The sequence below is a fragment of the Juglans microcarpa x Juglans regia genome, chromosome 1D (assembly GCF_004785595.1).
Source record: "Juglans microcarpa x Juglans regia isolate MS1-56 chromosome 1D, Jm3101_v1.0, whole genome shotgun sequence".
Classification (NCBI taxonomy): Eukaryota; Viridiplantae; Streptophyta; class Magnoliopsida; order Fagales; family Juglandaceae; genus Juglans; species Juglans microcarpa x Juglans regia.
The window spans coordinates 39,743,598-39,761,155 of record NC_054594.1 but is presented as its reverse complement, the minus strand read 5'-3'; the positions used below and the strand labels follow the sequence as shown (position 1 = coordinate 39,761,155).

The 17,558-nt window shown below is 41.1% G+C and overlaps 2 protein-coding genes across 6 annotated transcripts; one reads left to right on the top strand and one right to left on the bottom strand.

Moving 5' to 3' along the window:
* Positions 1-7,486: 7,486 nt before the first annotated feature.
* On the top strand, positions 7,487-12,236 carry LOC121257280. 5 transcript variants are annotated; one of them, XM_041158269.1, is made up of 6 exons: positions 7,487-8,052; positions 9,556-9,701; positions 10,685-10,789; positions 11,001-11,057; positions 11,601-11,635; positions 11,733-12,236. In XM_041158269.1, exons 2-6 carry the CDS (start codon positions 9,573-9,575, stop codon positions 11,872-11,874), a joined length of 468 nt encoding a protein of 155 aa, XP_041014203.1. In that variant the 5' UTR covers positions 7,487-8,052; positions 9,556-9,572; the 3' UTR covers positions 11,875-12,236. The 5 variants fall into 5 exon arrangements, with proteins under 5 accessions (XP_041014203.1, XP_041014173.1, XP_041014188.1 ...); XM_041158239.1 differs by lacking the exon at positions 11,601-11,635 and having other exon boundaries at positions 7,527-8,052; XM_041158254.1 differs by lacking the exon at positions 11,601-11,635 and having other exon boundaries at positions 7,527-8,052; positions 9,488-9,701.
* A 783-nt stretch (positions 12,237-13,019) lies between these two features.
* LOC121257274 (NADH dehydrogenase [ubiquinone] 1 alpha subcomplex subunit 13-B-like) lies at positions 13,020-16,924 on the bottom strand. Its single transcript, XM_041158225.1, has 3 exons — positions 16,610-16,924; positions 13,440-13,511; positions 13,020-13,338 (listed from the first exon to the last, which is right to left on the bottom strand). The coding sequence occupies exons 1-3, from the start codon at positions 16,822-16,824 to the stop codon at positions 13,194-13,196; spliced, it is 432 nt and encodes a 143-aa protein (XP_041014159.1). The 5' UTR covers positions 16,825-16,924; the 3' UTR covers positions 13,020-13,193.
* Between the last annotated feature and the right edge of the window lie 634 nt (positions 16,925-17,558).

Sequence of the window (17,558 nt, the reverse complement as noted above, 5' to 3'; positions counted from 1 at the left end):
TCAAGATGATGTTCCCGACCAAAGGCGGAGTGAGGGAAACACTAGGCGAACAAGCCCTAGTACAAGAGTGTTACGTACAAGAACTGAGGAGCAAAATGGGAGAAGTATGCACTATCAGGGGTGACGACGACTCGGTAGCCAAGGGCGGAAATCAGAGCACATTGCCCCCACCCCCCACGGTTGTTTTTGACAAGAGTGTGGAAGTGAGGAATGAGCAAAACCTACAGCAAGCAGAGACCAATGAGCCCTTGGAGATTGTAACATTGTACCCAGATCGCCCCAACGCAATGACACAGAGTGGAACTAAGATCTTCCTAGAAGATCGAGAGGCCCTAAAGCAACTGTTAGTAGAGCACCGAGATGTGTTCTCCTGGAACTACAAAGATATGCCTGGAATTGACAACAACGTTATCAAACACCGACTATTGTGGATCCCATGCACAAGAAGGTACATCAAAAAAGAAGATCATTCAGCATGGAGAAATACACAACCATCGTCAAGGAAGTAGAACACCTGCTCGCCGCAGGGTTCATCAAGGAAGCACGTTACCCTGAATAGTTATCCAATGTCGTCCTGGTAAAAAAAGCAAACGAGAAGTGAAGAATGTGCGTGGACTTCACTGACCTAAATAAAGCCTGCCCAAAAGACAGTTTCCCTTAACTACGAATCGATGTCATCGTAGATGCCATTACAGGGCACAAGATGTTGAGATTCATGGAAGCTAACTCAGGCTACAATCAAATCTAAATGTACCCACCAGATGAAGAGAAGACATCACTTATCACAGACCGTGGGTTGTATTGCTACCAAGTCATGCCATTTGGCCTAAAGAACGCAGGGGCAACCCATCAGAGGCTAGTCAACCGGATGTTTAAAAACTAAATAGGGCGGACCATAGAGGTTTACGTGGATGACTTGTTAGTTAAAAGCAAAGAACCCGTCCAACATCTGGTCGACCTAAAGGAGGCGTTCACCGTACTACATCAATACAAAATGAAGCTGAACCCATCGAAGTGCACATTTGAAGTAGGATCAGGCAAGTTTCTGGGGTTCATAGTGTCAGAGAGAGGAATTGAAGCCTCCCCATAAAAGATTGAAGCAATCATGAACATCAACATGAAGCCGCCAAAGAGCCTAAATGACATGGAACGGCTGGCGGGGAGAATAGCAGCCTTAAACAGGTTTGTATCCAGATCTAAGGACAAATGCCTCTCCTTCTTCAAGGTATTGATAAATACACCCTTGGAATGAGGAGTGTGACGAAGCTTTCCAAAAACTGAGGCAACATTTAACCAATCTGCCACTTCTGAGGCAACATATAGAAGGAGAGATACTCTATGCGTACCTAGCAGTATCCCTCCATGTCGTCTCAGCCGTCCTTGTCAAAGAAGAAGGGGCGGCGCAACTGCCTCTATACTACACGAGCCACGCTCTAAGGGGAGCAAAAGCCAGGTATCCGTGAATAGAGTTGGTGGCGTTTGCCTTGGTGACAACGGCCAGGAGTTTATGCCCGTACTTCCAGGCCCATTCGATCAAAGTGCTCACAGAAAGCCTACTGGCAAAGGTGTTACAAAGACTAGACACCTCGGGGAGATTAATCGGGTGGTCAATCGAACTCAGTGAATTTGACATCGAGTATGTGCCAAAGAAGGCCGTGAAAGGGCAGGCGCTGGCAGACTTCATCGCCAAATTCTCAGGTTTCCCACTAGAAGTAGTCGCCGCCCCAGTAGGAAAACCCTGGATCCTTTTTGTGGATGGCTCTTCTTGTCACGTTGGCGGAGGGATAGGAGTCCACATAATCAGCGGAGAAAGACATGAGCATCGATACATGGCAAGGCTCTCTTTCAAAACCACCAACAATGAAGCATAACATGATGCCCTCGTAGCAAGGCTCTTAGTGGTTGAAGCATTGGAGGCGACCGAAATAAAGGTGAAGTCAGACTCACAGGTAGTAGTCAACCAAGTGTTGGGAACATACGCCACAAAAGGAGAAAAAATGAAGAAATACCTGAGTCAAGTTTGGGAGGCGCGCGACCAATTTTCGTATTTTAGCATATCACAAGTGCCCCGAGAAAGCAATGCAGTGGTAGACAAGCTGGCGCGTACAACCTCAGGGATGGAGGATTCTCCCATTCCCTGAAAAGTCGAGAGAATGATGATAGAAGTCCCAGCAATAGGACCAGAAATCAACATAATAAGTAGGGACGAACCCAAGTGGGCAGGCGACATCATCAAGTATTTGGATACGGAAAAACTCCCCGAAGGGAAAGAAGAGGCAAGGAATGTGAGAAGAAGGGCATCTAGATTCGTAAAGGTGGATGTGACCCTTTACAAAAGGATTTCTCTGCCCCTCTATTGCAATGTATCTCACCGCAAGAAACACAATACATTCTAGTTGAGATACATGAAGGGATATGTGGAAACCACTCAGGGAGAAAGGCATTGGCTAGAAAGGTAGCAAGGGTAGGATACTACTGGCCCAATACACTGAGGGACACAAAAGAATTTACAAAAAGATGTGTCAAATGTCAGGCTTACGCACCAGTATCACACGCCCCCCAAGAGGAGCTGACTTCCATGACCGCCTCATGGCCATTCACCCAGTGGAGAGTTGACCTAGTTGGACCCCTCCCCCTCGAAAAAGGGAGAGTTAAGTTCATGATCGTAGCAATGGACTACTTCACGAAGTGGGCGGAGGCTGAACCCTTAGCGACCATCACGATCAAAGTAGTGATGAAGATCTTATGGAAGAATATCATTTGCCGGTACGAGATTCCACAAAGCATAGCCTCAGATAATGGACAATAGTTTGATTCAGAACATTACAGCGAATGGTGCGCCAAGCTAAAGATTCAGGTCAAATATTCATCCCCAAGATACCCATAGGCGAATGGACAGGCGGAGGCTACGAACAAAGCATTGCTGGGGGAATCCTGGAAAAAAAGCTGGTGGGCAAGAAAGAGGAATGGGCGGAGGAACTACTAGGAGTATTGTGGGCCTACATGACCATAGTAAAGACCCCCACAGGGGAAACCCCATTAACCTTGGCATACGTGAGTGAAGCAGAACCTTTAGTGGAAGTCAACCTGCTTAGTTACAGGACTCACCATTTTTCGACGCCAATAAATGATGAAACTATAGAAAAGCACCTTGACCTCCTAGAAGAAGAGAGAGACGCAGCTGAAGTCAGGATGATACTCGACAAGAAGAAGGCAGAACAATATTTCAACAAGAGAGTTAGACCCAGAACATTCAAGGTAGGAGATCTGGTGCTGAAGAAAAGCGGAGTCACCATCAATGAAGAGGGCAAGCTCGAACCCCGATGGGAAGAACCATACGTGATAGGAGCTAACCACCAGCCTGGGTCATACCGCTTAAAGGATAACCAAGGAAAAGAGTTGTAACATCCCTGGAATGCAGAGCACTTGAAGAAGTTCTATATCTGATTATGCTAATTTCTTGATTTATCTAAACTTTGATGTTGAATTCTTGATTATGTTTCATAATAAATAAAGAATATGTTCCAAGCCAGTGCCACCTCACCCAAGCAAAAGGCCATTTTTAGGCACCAAGTAAAAAAGTCGCCCTCAAACATCAACGTCGAGTACCATGGTGCGCAGTTCAAAGGAAAAGGGGTGCGAAAGACAACAACAACGAAATATAATAACAAGCCACACACGGAGGAGAAAGAAAGAGCTTCATGAAATAAAAACAAAGGGAAGCACAAAAAAGTCAAAATTTTCTTAATGTTTTCAATGTACACGACTACAAAAGGAACATATAAGAATACTTTTATTATTTACAAAAAACTATTACAAGTGTGGCATAGAGATAACCATGTACAGAAAGCTAAGTACTAGGACCGTCAGAAGGTGGAGTTGGGTGAGGATTGTCGAAAGCATCGAGCATGGTGTCCCGACCAAAGGCACCAACAAATTAACGTGAAGCTACATCAAGTTTGAACATCCCCAAATACGCCTCAAGTCAGTGTGGGGATTGGCCAACAAACGTGACCTAAGTCGAAGCACGTTGGCCCCATTCCTATAAGCAAAAGCGCAATCCCTAACGCCACGCACCAACGCCAACTGAGGATGAAGGCAGACAAGTTCCTTTCTCGCAGCCGCCAAGTTAAACTCCAACATCTTCACCAGCTGTGTCTTTTCCTTCAGTCGTTTATCCTTGTTAATGAGTGTCTCATTAAGCTTCCTTTGTTGTTCGTTTGCGTTGGCATGAAATTTCTTGTACTCCTCGTGCCGCTTGGTCAACTCTTTTAGAGCGTCATGCGCCTTAGAGAGGTCAAGATTAGCTAGCCGCTTGCCCTCCTTTGAGGCTGCCAATTGCTCCCCGAGTTTAGTGCAGCACCGTTGAGAACTAGATAACTCTTGGTGGACAGGTTTGAGTTCCTCCTGAAGGGTGGGTAGTTCAGAGCAAGCACGACCCCACTCCGACTCTAACTCCCCCCGAGTAAGGGAAATCTGAGCCCTAGCGGAATCATGCCCCGTGGCGCGATGGAGTTCATTGCGAAGGTGAAAAACCTCATCGTGAAGAATGTCCAAGTCACTCGCCAGAGAGTATGAATAGCCATCTGCTTGCTCAAGTAGGATCTCCAACTCCGCCCTCTCACCCCTCCATCTCTCAAATTCTTTCATGACTTAAAAACAGAAGACATGCCTAGAGCGGACCTCATTCTCCAAATCAACATGATCCAACCCGCCAAGTCATCGACACCCTACAAAGATAAAACTCAAGAATGTTAAATGACCGTCTTGGAAAAATGGCGGAGAGAAATGAGAGAAGTGGAGTCAAAGTTATCCCATAAAGAAAATTCCTTAATCGATTAGCCATGCTGCAGATGACCTCGTCTCTAGCAGCCCTAGAGAAGGTGGAAGTACCTCCCCATCGTACCTCCCCTAGAACCTATAGTAAGGACCAAGGGAAAAGCCTCAGGAGACACCCCCTGTGAGTCTACTTCAATCTCAGGAGCCTTAGCCAAATCTCCCACTAGAAAAACATTGTGGGTATAAGCAAGTTCAACCTCATTAAGACTGATGCCCTCACTCGCTAGACCACCAAAGGACCACCTCCCTCTAAGGGAGAAGACCCGACGTCATCTTTAAAAGAGGAAGGAGAGGGAGAGGGAATAGAAGCGTGATCACCACCAACCCCCAGGTCGAGTGGAGGGGTCTCTCTTCCTGAGATGGTAGTAGGCAAAGAGTGGGGAGTTGAATCTTTGCCTTCACTTACTTCATCCACTTCTTCACAAACAAGAACGCCACCACCATTCTCGCCACCTTGGACACCATAGTCGCCTAGGGCACCATCTCCACTACCCTAACTTCCCTCAAGGGTCGTCTGGTCAGTAAGACTCAATGAGAAGACGACGTCCATATCAACGTTGACCTCACCGCCTTCATTGGGCAAATCAGAGGCTCCGAATGTAGGAAATTCGAAGGTGGGGTTAGATTCCGAAAAAAAACTATTGAGAGGGAAGATCAAAGTCAAATGCAGTCGCCAAGTCAGAAAGGTCTTGACCCATCAAACCTTTGACGTCATCATACCTGGAGAAGGTGCACGTGCGGGTGAGCAATGGGGGGTAGAAAGAGAAGTACCTTGAGGTTGGCCAGACATGAGGGAGGCGCCATCGTCTGTGCGTGCAATAGCCCTCTTTGCTACGGGAGAATGTGTATCCAAAGTAGGTTGGTGAGAACGTTTCCTCAAAGCCTTTGGAGTATACTCTAAGGGAGACTTGGCGGGGAGAGATGGCGCCACGACCTTACTTAGGAAAAGACAACCTTTGAGCGGTCAGGCATCACCAAGAAGCGGTCAATATTTGCGGGCGTCAAGAGATACTCAGTCCAAAGGTCGTCTTCATATTCACTCGCCCAGGTGGCGACCATGTCGACACAAGATTGTTCCCATTCAAATAAGGGTTCCAAAGATGCCATTAGGCCTTTATCGTCAAGAATTTTACACCAGGTAGCCCTAATTGGAAATTCTCGACGCATAGCTTATGAGTTGGGAAATTCCCAACCGGCATCCGAGACCAAGAAAAATTTTCTCGTCCATTGTTTGGTGTTGGAGTGATGACTTTCAAAAAGGGCCAACCGTTGTTTCCTAATCCGAAAGCTGCAAATGTTACCCCGAGAGCTTCTCAAATAATAAAATGCCAAGAACTCTCGGGTAGTTAAATCAGGGTATTCTTCCTTAGTAGGTTCCAAAACCAAGTGAAACACAATACAAAAATAAAGAAGGACCGCCACGCATGAGAATGAAGCCATGCAAGGGCTAGCCTAAAAAGATTAAGAATGCCACGTATTGGGTGACAGAAAGCAAATCGCAAACCGTGGGTTAAGGCACAAACGGGAAGGGCAAGCTTATCGACAACCCTTCTTCGTCGACGCATCCGCAACGAGCGAGTTCCAAGAGTATGGAGTTTAGGACCCCATAGGTGTTGCGAAGATTCGACAAGTCTCTGACAATGAGGGTAGAGTGCCACTCGAAACCTTCAAAATATGGACGTCTTTGGCGGAAGAAGATTCCAGGATAGCAGGGGTTCAAGATGTAATTCGCTGGGCCATGTGGGTAACAAAGAAGCAGAGAGAAAGGAAAATGCGAAAGATTAGGGTCGCAGGGAAAGAAGTCGAGACAATGGGGTTTCAAATACGTAAAAGAGAAAGGAAGAAATCAAGAAGAAGACGAAAAATAAGAAAGAGTAGCGAAATGAAGGTAATAAATATAAATCATCATTACCTGACTAAGCGAAGTGATTGAGGAACGTGGCGACAGTTACTGGGTAACATACGCATGTTCCCCTAAGTTTAAGATTCGCTTCTCGATAAGTGAAAACGAAGAGTAAAATGATTAATGGACCAGTAAGGTAGCCCATAGGTTGCCCCCAAATCACTAGCGAGGTAGTTTACCTTTATTAGGAATTCTCCACGCTTACATGTGAGAGGAATTATCAGGGTAACTAGAGTTAATATTGGTCTGGCCCAAACTGAGGGCCCAAGGCCCATCACCCATAAAGAGCTGAAGGGAGTCGTGTGACTAGACAAACACCTAGCTGCCGACCTATTAGGAAGGGATAAATCTCACGTTATGGATATAGACCACCTATGATTAAGATGGTTCCGATACATTAGGGATAATTCTCATAATGACTAAGCATAGTACAAAGTTAATCAATTTATGGTACTCATCCTATATTTTTCATGCCTATATATATAAGCAACAGGTAACCTTCGTCTTCTCTAATTTATGCATTCTCGAATTATTATTTCTCATTATTGACTTAAACATCAAAGAGATCATAGGCACACCGTGCCAACTGGTGGTGGGAAATGTCCTTTAATATATTATAAGTCCCGTTTGATAAAGTAAATAAATAAATAAAATTAAAAAAAAAAAAAAGGCATGATCAAGGAACCTGATTGATTACGTTGGTGATGATGAAAATTAAGGGCCGGAGCCACGTCGAGCGTTTCTCCAAAACCCGTCCCGTCCGCATGTCGTTGTAAAGAAACCACGTTGGCCCAACCTTGAAGCCTCAATTGCGTGCGTTGTCGGTGCAAATAATCCAAAAGGTCCCGAATTCCCACGCTCCTGAGAAAGATTCACGGTACAATATATCTGACCACACCTCTTGTTGTCTTCTTTCGCCCGACACCGACTCAACACACTGAACTCTCCTCTCTTTTATATCCCACTTCCTCTCTCTCCCTCTCATTCTCTTCGATGGCACAGTCCGAATTGCAGGACAAGCAGACGAATGCACCGGAATCCGGTCAGAAGTATGACTTCGTGGGGGAGGAAATGGAGAGGCATAGGAAGAGGAGGAAGAGGAGGAAGCGAGATTGTGTAACCGTCGAATTTGTTGAAAAAAAGAAGAAAGAAGAAGAAGGGGTTCTGCGAAGGGACCCATTGGAGGTTTTCGGTACGGACATAATGTTGATGATACTGAGTAACCTCGACGCACGCAGCGTGGCACTGTCTCTCGTCGTCTCCCGTGGCTGGCACGGGGTCGCCTCCAGTGATCGCATCTGGGCCCCAAGGTCCGTGCCCTTTTTTGGATTTTGGTGCATTTTTTCAGGTTTTGTTGTTACAAATTTGGGAATTGGGTTGAGTTTCTTTTCTTTGTTTGGTTTGTTGTTAATTGGTTCGGTTCTGTGTGTACCTAATTGGCTATTTGAAGTAGAAAACGAGGTTTTGATGATTGGCCTTCGATTTTTTTTTTTTTTTTTTTGGGTTCATTTTGGTTTGTTTGAATTTGAGAATTGGGTTGTATTCCTTTTGTGGGCTTGATTTGTTTCTGATCGGGTTATTTTTTTCTGCCCAATTGAGTACCCTACCTAGAAAATGAATTTTTGATGATAGGGTTTGATATCTTGTTAAATATGGGTTCGTGCGAAGTTGGGTTTTGCTCAATTGTGGTTTTTCTAGGTTGGTCATCCATGTCTTACGTTGCTTCCATGATGGATTTCTGTCCTACCCACATTTCAGGATTGGAGTTTCTTTTTTAGTTCAGTTGTGAAGAAAGCTGGGTTTCCATCCTTCTATGATTTGAATCATACTGGATGGGCGTTTCGGTGGCTGTTAGTTGTTCTCCGTTTCGCCCATTAGGGTGCACCGGTGGTTAAAGGGCCGGCTTGGATAAGTCGAATTGGGTTCGATTCCGCATTCCGAGAAAGAGCTTGGTGGCCGGGGTTATGTGTTATGGATTTTCTGGGTTGCAAGAGAAGAACAAGAAAAAGAGAAAGAAACGAAGGACTAAATCAAGAAACACACTAATGGATTTTACTTGGAGGGAAAATCCCACCTCCAGAAACTACAACAAGCAAGTTCTTCCACATATCTGTTTCTATCTTCTCGCTGGCTTTTATACAACAACATACATGAAACGAACCATTTGTCTAAGAATACAAGCATTTACAAGTTTATTCACAAGTACCACTAGTTTAAAACGCACCACTTCACTAATCTTTCAACGCACCATTTTGTCTACTTTTATTCTGTACTTCTCCTTCTAGACAACACTTCCTTTGATCTTGCACATCACTTCTAATCTCCTTCTGCACTTCACTTCCCTTCCTAACATTATGTAGCCGCTGTTTACTGCGTTGGTCCCAAAGGCCATGATTTGGTGGGGTTGCAAGTCATAAAGAGTTGTGGTGCTCTGTTTCACAACGGATTTCATTTTTCGGTATTAATGTCAATTTCTCAAACTCCAGTTGAGGTTCTCATCTCATACATGTTTTAGTGTTTTCTGTTTTCCCTAGAACGACATTGAAAATATGTTATTAATTTGAAATTTGGAGGTTGGCATGGGTTTGAACATCGTTTCTCCCTATTTTAAGGTGTTCCACCACCTTTTATGTATGGCATCGCCACTGCCTTTGACAGCATCCACTAATTTGGAACTTAACTTACCGTCTAATTTTTATTTTGATGGCTGGTATTTATTTTAAGTGCGTTGTTGATCTCAAACAGCAAGCTGGTGGGATGGTGCTGGACATGGGCAGGTCAAGCCTGCTTATCCTAACTGAACTTTTGGGCAGTCTGGTTGTAGGCTCTTATGGCCTGGGCAGGGAGTAATCAGGGAAGTTCAAGTACTAGAGGAAGACCAAAAGAGTTAGTTCTGGGGTGTGTGGAAAGGTTGCGACTGCAATTGATTGAAAATGTTGACTTAGAGGATAAACGACCGGTAGGATTTCTGTTGGTGATGCAAGTTTCGTCAGTACTTTATGATTTTCACTTTTTAGGTTTAGTCTTTCATTTGCTGATTGTGCTGAATGGTGTATGCTCTGTTTCTTTCATATAAAAGCTTATGTATCTCTTTTGGGTATGTAATTTAAAAAGAAAAAAGAAAACTGCATCAAGATTCAAGAATCGGCACTTGCTGTCAAAGCACAAGGCTAATTTGGTTGGCTAGCACTGCATGGTGCTACATACTTCTTTTCCTAGCTTGCCTGGCTTGGTCCATTACCATTCATATTAAATTTCCAAGTGCTGACTTTAATATCATAAACTAGATGAAGACCACAGATTATCAAAGCTACTATCAACAGGAATACCAAGTAATTCCAATGGTTGTACTTTATACTGTATGTAATTGATAGGAACCATAGCCAAGTGGCTAAGGTATGAGTTTGCCAAACATCTTTTTGTCGGTTTGAATCCAATCACCTCCTACAATGCCATGCCATTCCACCCATCAATTTTCTTTTCATGGTAGGTGGATAGAAAGGGCCGCCCTTGCTACTTCATACCTGTGACTTAGCTACTCCAATTTTCCTTCCTTACTGTATCTCTTAGTTTACAAGGCAATTCAGTGCACCCTTGTGGTTCATCAGGCAATGCCTAAGATTTGTTTCATTAGTTTTTCGATTCAATCCATCATGAAAGTTTTCATACTCTCTTTCTCTTTCATGGGGTAGTGGCCTAAAACAGTGTAGGTCTTTCTTTTTTTTTCCCTGTTTATTCTTTTCAATACCAAATGTAATTTTCTGTTGTTTTTTTTTTTTTTTTTGCTTCTTTTTTTTTTTTAATAGACTTGCAAGCACATTCTTAAAAGATATTATTTACTTGTAATGATAAGTTGGTTGAATGAAGCAACTTAAGTTCATATTGTAGTCATAGACTCTTAAGGAGTGATCAACTTAAATCACACACGCTCTTCCTTTTCAGTTGGAGAAACTGTGGCTTGGGAAAGCACACATACCTCGCCTGATGCAAATCCGGGGATTGTCCAAACTGGTGGCTTATTCATTAGCTGTCACGGATGGCAAGCGTGTAACTATCTTCTTGCCCTCCCCCCTCCCCCCCCCCCCCCCCCTCTCTCTCTCTCTCTCTCTCTCTCTCTCTCACACACACACACACACACACACAAATGCATTTAAATTCACATGCACACTGACATGACATATTTGCAGTCTGCACCCGTGCACATTTATAGTCCCTTATATTTAAGGGTCATGTGACTGACCTGTTCCTTTGTTGTCAGAACCGTATCATGAAGGATGATTTGTGTGATCATGCTTGGGAGTTCCATTTTAATAAGGTATGTAATATTTGCATTAGGTCATATTATGTATTTAGTCTGGCTATTGACATAGTACCTTATAATCAAGGGCATGCTGCAGTGATGACCTATACGCCAAAAGTCTCACTATAGCATGCCAGATAATTTAAAGGTCTAATGTGGAAAAGATCAAAGTATAGTTTTTGTAGGTTAATTTACTATTTTTGAAGTTAACGTGTATGCTATGAAGTAAATAGTAATGATTTTTTTATTTATTTTTTTCCCTGGAGCATAAACATGAACTTTGTATTCAAACATTTGCACATATTGCTGAATATTCCATTAATTTCAAACATTGTCAAATTTCTCAAATGATATTGAAAGAGCAAAGAACATGTTTCTATGCGTGCATTACCTTCGTCGACTCTTAAAGAAGTTAGAAAAAACTCTGTAGAGTAAGCATTTTCGTGCATACCCCTCATCATATCCTTTGTGCCAGATTTTCTGGTTTACCATCGGTTTCATTTTGTTTTGTTTTCATAATATTCTACCCACTAATTCTCAAACTCCGGTATTCTCCAGACTTGGCCAGCTCATAAATCTCATGTTTGTCACCTGTGAGTAGCGCTCTTATAGTTTGCACGAGACCAATTACTACTGTTTAGACTAGACTAATTGACCAATTAATCTGACTTAATATTTTCTGTCCGTCAGGGGGCTCCAGAATATTGGAGAAATCTTGATCCTTATTGGAAGGGTACAGGCCCACCCATGCGCCGCTACTTCCATCCAGACGGGAGCCAAAGTGCAGATCCAGATGACAAAGTATGGGGCGGTCATGAATGCTGTTACTTGACTGTCACTAGCATTGTTGGCGAAGGCAAAATCAGGGAGCACTATGTGAGGATAAACCGATGGCCGCGAATGTCCGTGTCTAGGAAGCATGACTGGAGCTGGGAATTGTCAAACCACCTGTATTCCTACTCCAGCATCCCCGATGCTAACAAGGAAGGTGGGACTGGGCCACAATATGGAGTTATGTAACTTCTTCTTCTATTTTTTTCAACACTTGTAAATAAAGCTTTAGGGTTTTCCAGATATATCAGTGTTGTGTTACATGGTCCGAGTTATGGACATATTGAGTATATGTAGTGTGTTTGTACAGATCGAATAAGCTATTAGCCTATTACATGGTAAATGTGTCTTGCTTGGTTTTCCTCGTTAATTATACTTCTGTATTTTTATGAAAATGTTTTGCAAAGTCTCTGTGCTTCGGCCTGCTTTGTTCCAACTTTCCTCACCTCCAAAACTTGGTAATAAACCGAAACCACAGGCAAACTTCCATCGATCATCTCTAGGACCGTCTTACGTCCACCAAAAGTTAAAACAGATTGTCCAGTCACCATGCTATCTCCAACTTCACCGTGACGTTGACATTATTTCCGTTCTCATCTCATCAAATTATTATAAATTTTTTAAATTTTTAAATAAAATATAATAAATAATTTAATTTTTTCAAATTTTAAAATAATAATAATTTTAAAAAATAATATTTTAATAATATTTTATTCAATTTTTAACTTTTAATTTATTTAATCTTAACTTACTATTCAATCGACATAAATATATTTGGATAATGAGATGAGATAGTTTTAGACGAGTTGAATAAATATTATTATTATTTTAAAATTTGAAAAAGTTAAATTATTTATTATATTTTGTATGATAATTTAAAAAAGATATAATAATAAGATGATGTGATGTGATATTATCTCTGTAACAAAACTAGTTCTAAATTTCTGCATATTTGCCACTTAAGTAGTATTATATTTAGCTAGTATTTTATTCATTGTGCCACCGCTGCAGCACTGAAACATGTCGGAGTTTAATTTCCCCAATAATGGCAGATTAAGATTACACTTCGCCATTACTCCTTATAGGCCTGATTTTAAGGTAAAGTGTAGACAGATAAGTACAAATAGAGTGTAGACAGCAACATGGGATAATAATTAACATTAACTGTCGTATGCGATTGCATGTAAAACAAAGCTCCAAATACATTTTTATTTCACCAGAGCCGACAATGAGCAACATAAGAAAATTCTTGAATAGAAAACAAGCAACTCTTGACGATTAAACATCAAGCACAAAAATAACTGCAGTCAGAAGAGTATATCACCAGACATCAGGTCGGAGTTCACCAGTTGCTGGAGGCACCCATTTTCCAGAGTTGTATACATTTTCACCAACTTTCCAACCAGGCACGTCCTTCATTACTTCCGCCTCGTACTCAAGATACTTCTTCCACTCTTTGACAAATCTACAGATGGCAGACAACGAAGAGTTAGTATTCTGAAATTAGTGGGTTATTTATATGTTATGGGTGATGGAAGAGGACTGTCTAATATGTTCCTTGTTTACCTTTCGTCTTCTTCAGCTTGAAGAACAGGAAGTATTGCTCTTCGGGCAGCATATTTCTCTTCCTTAAGTGCCCTGCAAAATGAAAATATTATACGCGTGAGTAATGATACACCAACTCTTTTACAACTTATATTGGAATTAACCAATGTAATTGTACCGCTTCATTAAAAATAATTTCAATTTTACATAACTTTTCAAATAGAGTTATAAAATAGTTGTAAATTTATTATTTTCCTACGCATAAAGTAGGTCATTTTTTAGGAAATTTCATGGAAAAGAATCTTGGCCCCTCAGAATTTCGTTAAGCTCAGCAACAGAAGTTTCATTTTTGCAACCCAAACCTCGTCCCAATATGTATGTATGCATGCATGCATGTATGTATGCACGTGTGTATCTATATACTCAAAAAACTTAAAAGTAAATAGATCCATAAACTGAAATTCTTGTTATGGGAATTGTATTTAGAAACATAATTCTGGTGGATGAATTATAAGACAGATTTTACAGAGTACAGCAATCGCAATTGTCGTCAGACATGGCATACCATTAGATATATGCATTCCTAGGGTTCAATAAAGCAAATCTATTGTATTCATTTATCATTGTTTCTTATGTCTTAAAAGTAGTTGGAACTCCAGGACTGTATGCATAGGCCAATAAGAATGTGTATGTGTAACACCCCGCTCCCCCAAGGTTAAGAACATCATTTTTGAAATCTCGGTTTGAGGAAGGGAATGCTACGGTGCTATGAGAGTGGGTTGTTGTGTTTTGAAATTGCAGAGGAAGAGGATATATATAGATAGGAGGGAATCCTTCAACATGTTCAACTTGAAGTCAATCATTGACTTCCGATGGATGAAGAGTCGGTCATGATCACCGAGACGGGAGGAAGGGTGACAGACATGGTGAGTTCTCATGTTTAAACTGTACAAAAGAAAAGCTGATTGGCTAATGGATGAAATTGTGTACGACGAGAACTCTGATGAATTTGTGCTCAGTTGGCTAATGGATAATACGGTAGTTGTGGGATTGAGAGAAGGAATCTGGGGATGAATTAAACATGTAAAATTGACTTGGTCAGTGGGTTGGGATTCTAAGAGACAGGGGAAGTTCCATGTGAAATTGGGTAGTGCATTTCAAGGCGGACTCGGTAGTGATCAATGGCTAAGAGTTCTTGAATTTTAAAAATACACTTTAGCAGTTCATTAACCTAGGGCTGAGAGTGACAGAGACTGTGTAGGGAACCTCAATCAGTGATGATTTTAAAATGGGAAAAACTCTAATGGCCGACGATCTTAAATTCTAAAATGAGTCTAACTCGTCCAATAAATATCTTTGGCCTTATAAATAGATTCTTGGGTTTAATTCCAATTAAATAGGATCTACTTGGTCCATAAATATTAAATGGGCTTTAAATTCAATTATTGGCCCAATAAAATTCTGTAATCCACCAAAATAAACTTTTGGGCCTATGAGCCTAATTAAAATTCCTAGACAACCTCAATAAATTGATAGCTTGTGGGCTTATCCAATATGGCCCATTAAACCTAATTTAGGCCCAATAAAATTATCCATACTTCATCTCTAATAATACTATATCGGGTCGTTACAGCCTCTTCCTCTCTACCAGTAAAAGTTAGAAGCGCACCAAATGTCAGGAAACCATGATCACCTACTTTATAAATTCAATTAATTCTTGCAACTAGCAATAGCCGCAATCCCCACAATTGGGACATTATACAAGTATATAACAATGACAGGCTATTTGCTTATACCTTGTTGAGATGGAGAGCTTCATATGCTTCCTTCTATTAGAGAGATGGATCAAGTGGTAAGGGCGAACTTATGCATGAGCCCCATGCCACAGGTTCGATTCCCCCTAGGATCAAACTATGATTTAAGTGGGAAGCCATGGCGGTAGGTTGCTATGCTAGTCTCCTTGGGATTTAGGTTCCATGGGTGAGTCCTAAGGGCTCTATCGTCCCCCGTCATAAAAAAAAAAAAAAAAAAAAAAAAAAAAAAAAAAAAAAAAGATTTTTTTAGAAGTAATCACCAAGTGGAAGCTATTGGAGAAAGCAGCTTCATCAGATCCGAGGAGTTCAAGTTACTAACTGGACTGAAGCTGCATTCTCCAATACCCTGAGCCATCATATGAATACACATATTACTCTCTCCTCTCTCTCTCTCTCTCTCTCTCTCTCTCTCATAGACACATGCACGGATACAGAACTTATCTCTTCTATGTTAATCTATCCACCCACTTCTTAAATTACACGATATAATAGTCTCAATTCCAGGTGGAGAATTGAGTTTATTTTTTAATTCCAGTTTATTTTCTCATTCTTTATCCAGTTTATAGCCACAAAACTTATAATAAAACTACCATATCTGATCCCTTCTTTTGAACTATAAATTCCTCAATCACCTTCTTTCGCACATGAAAACTATAAACTTCTTTCTTAATATAACACATACAATTTACTCAAATACACAATTCATATATTTTCCCTCAAAAGCCTAATTCTCTATTCGCATCATCCACAAAAGATCAGACCACTTCACTCAGATTCAGAGGATTTATTACTATTATAATACAAAATATGTACAACCACTTATAATTTTCAACCTCACTGACAAGAAAGCATTGCCAATAGCAAACCATTTACTAAATTGATATTCCAAAGCAAAGCCCGGCTACTTCGACAAAGGGAATAGTCAGCTCCCTCATTTGAGTGATTCCACGCCACACTGTAGTCACATTTAATGCTTCACCAAAACTACCACACACCAAAGCTCACACCAGATAGATAGCTAACTTCAATTGAAAAATAATATTAATAAAGGTATAATTCTCCAAGAATTGCAAAAGATGTCAAGCCAAAACAGAACAACCCATCAGACCCACCTCATTTCTAGAGCTCGTATCAAAGAACTACCAAAAACCAGAAATCCTTAATCACGAATACTAAATAAAATATCTACCAAAAGAGATCTATCTATCCGTCACTAACTACCACCTCCGCATCCCCAGTCGAATTTTTTCACGAAATAGCCAAAACCCAATTAACCGAACCATTAAACAGACTAAATATAAATACTAAAAAGGGAAAGCAATCAACTTGGTCGTATTGACATTGAAGAAGCTGAGATGATTGTTGAGAAGTGCTGACCTACGGATCTTGTTTCCCTTGCCGATCTGGTACATGCCCCAGGAGAATGCACCGAAAGCGGCGAAGAAAATGGCCACGGCGCTGGGGCCCTTGTTGGGTATCCGACGGGCGTATCGGACCGGCGGGAACCCACCCGGAGGCGGCCCGTCTTGGAGGATCGGCATGTCCCTCACGCTTACCATCCCAGGCTTCTTCCTTATCGCTGCCTCCGTCATCTTTGGTCTCTATCTCTCGCTGTCTCTGTTGGAATTTGGTTGAACAGGAATACGGAAGTGCTGAGGAGGTTAAGGAAGAAGAACAGGAAAATGAAAACAAAACAAAATAACAAAACCTATAACTAATTTCTTTTTTACTTTTTTTTGTTTAAAAAAAACATATACAAAAGTTAAAATTTGTAGTAAAATTTATACTGATATTTATATTGGATTAAATGATATTATAAGCATATTTTATACAATCTATGTCAAATTTACCTTTTATAAAAAGACGATTGTTCATATACTTTATCAATTTGCATTCATAAATTATTATTTAGTTTTGTAATACATGTGCACCAAAAAAATAACAATTTGGTTAAAGACACGTTACATATTCAATTTGGATGCTAAAGACACGTTAGCATCCACTGTGTGCACCCACTACAGTGGATGCTATATTGAATGGAAAAGTCTACTATGCCGTTCAAATGTTACCGCTTGGTTTGACCGCTAGTTGTAAAACTAGTTTTTTTTTTTTTACCGAATGATGAAAAAAGTAATTTTAAATGTATTGATGTATTTTTTTTATTTTTTAAAATATTTAAATACATTAAAAAATGTGAATAGAAAAAAAAAAAAAAACTAGTTTTACAACTAGCGGTCAAACCGAGCGGTGCTACTTGGGCGGCAGAGTAGCACTGCTCATATAGAAGGACTCATTTTCAATTCATCTCAAAGACTAATACAAACTA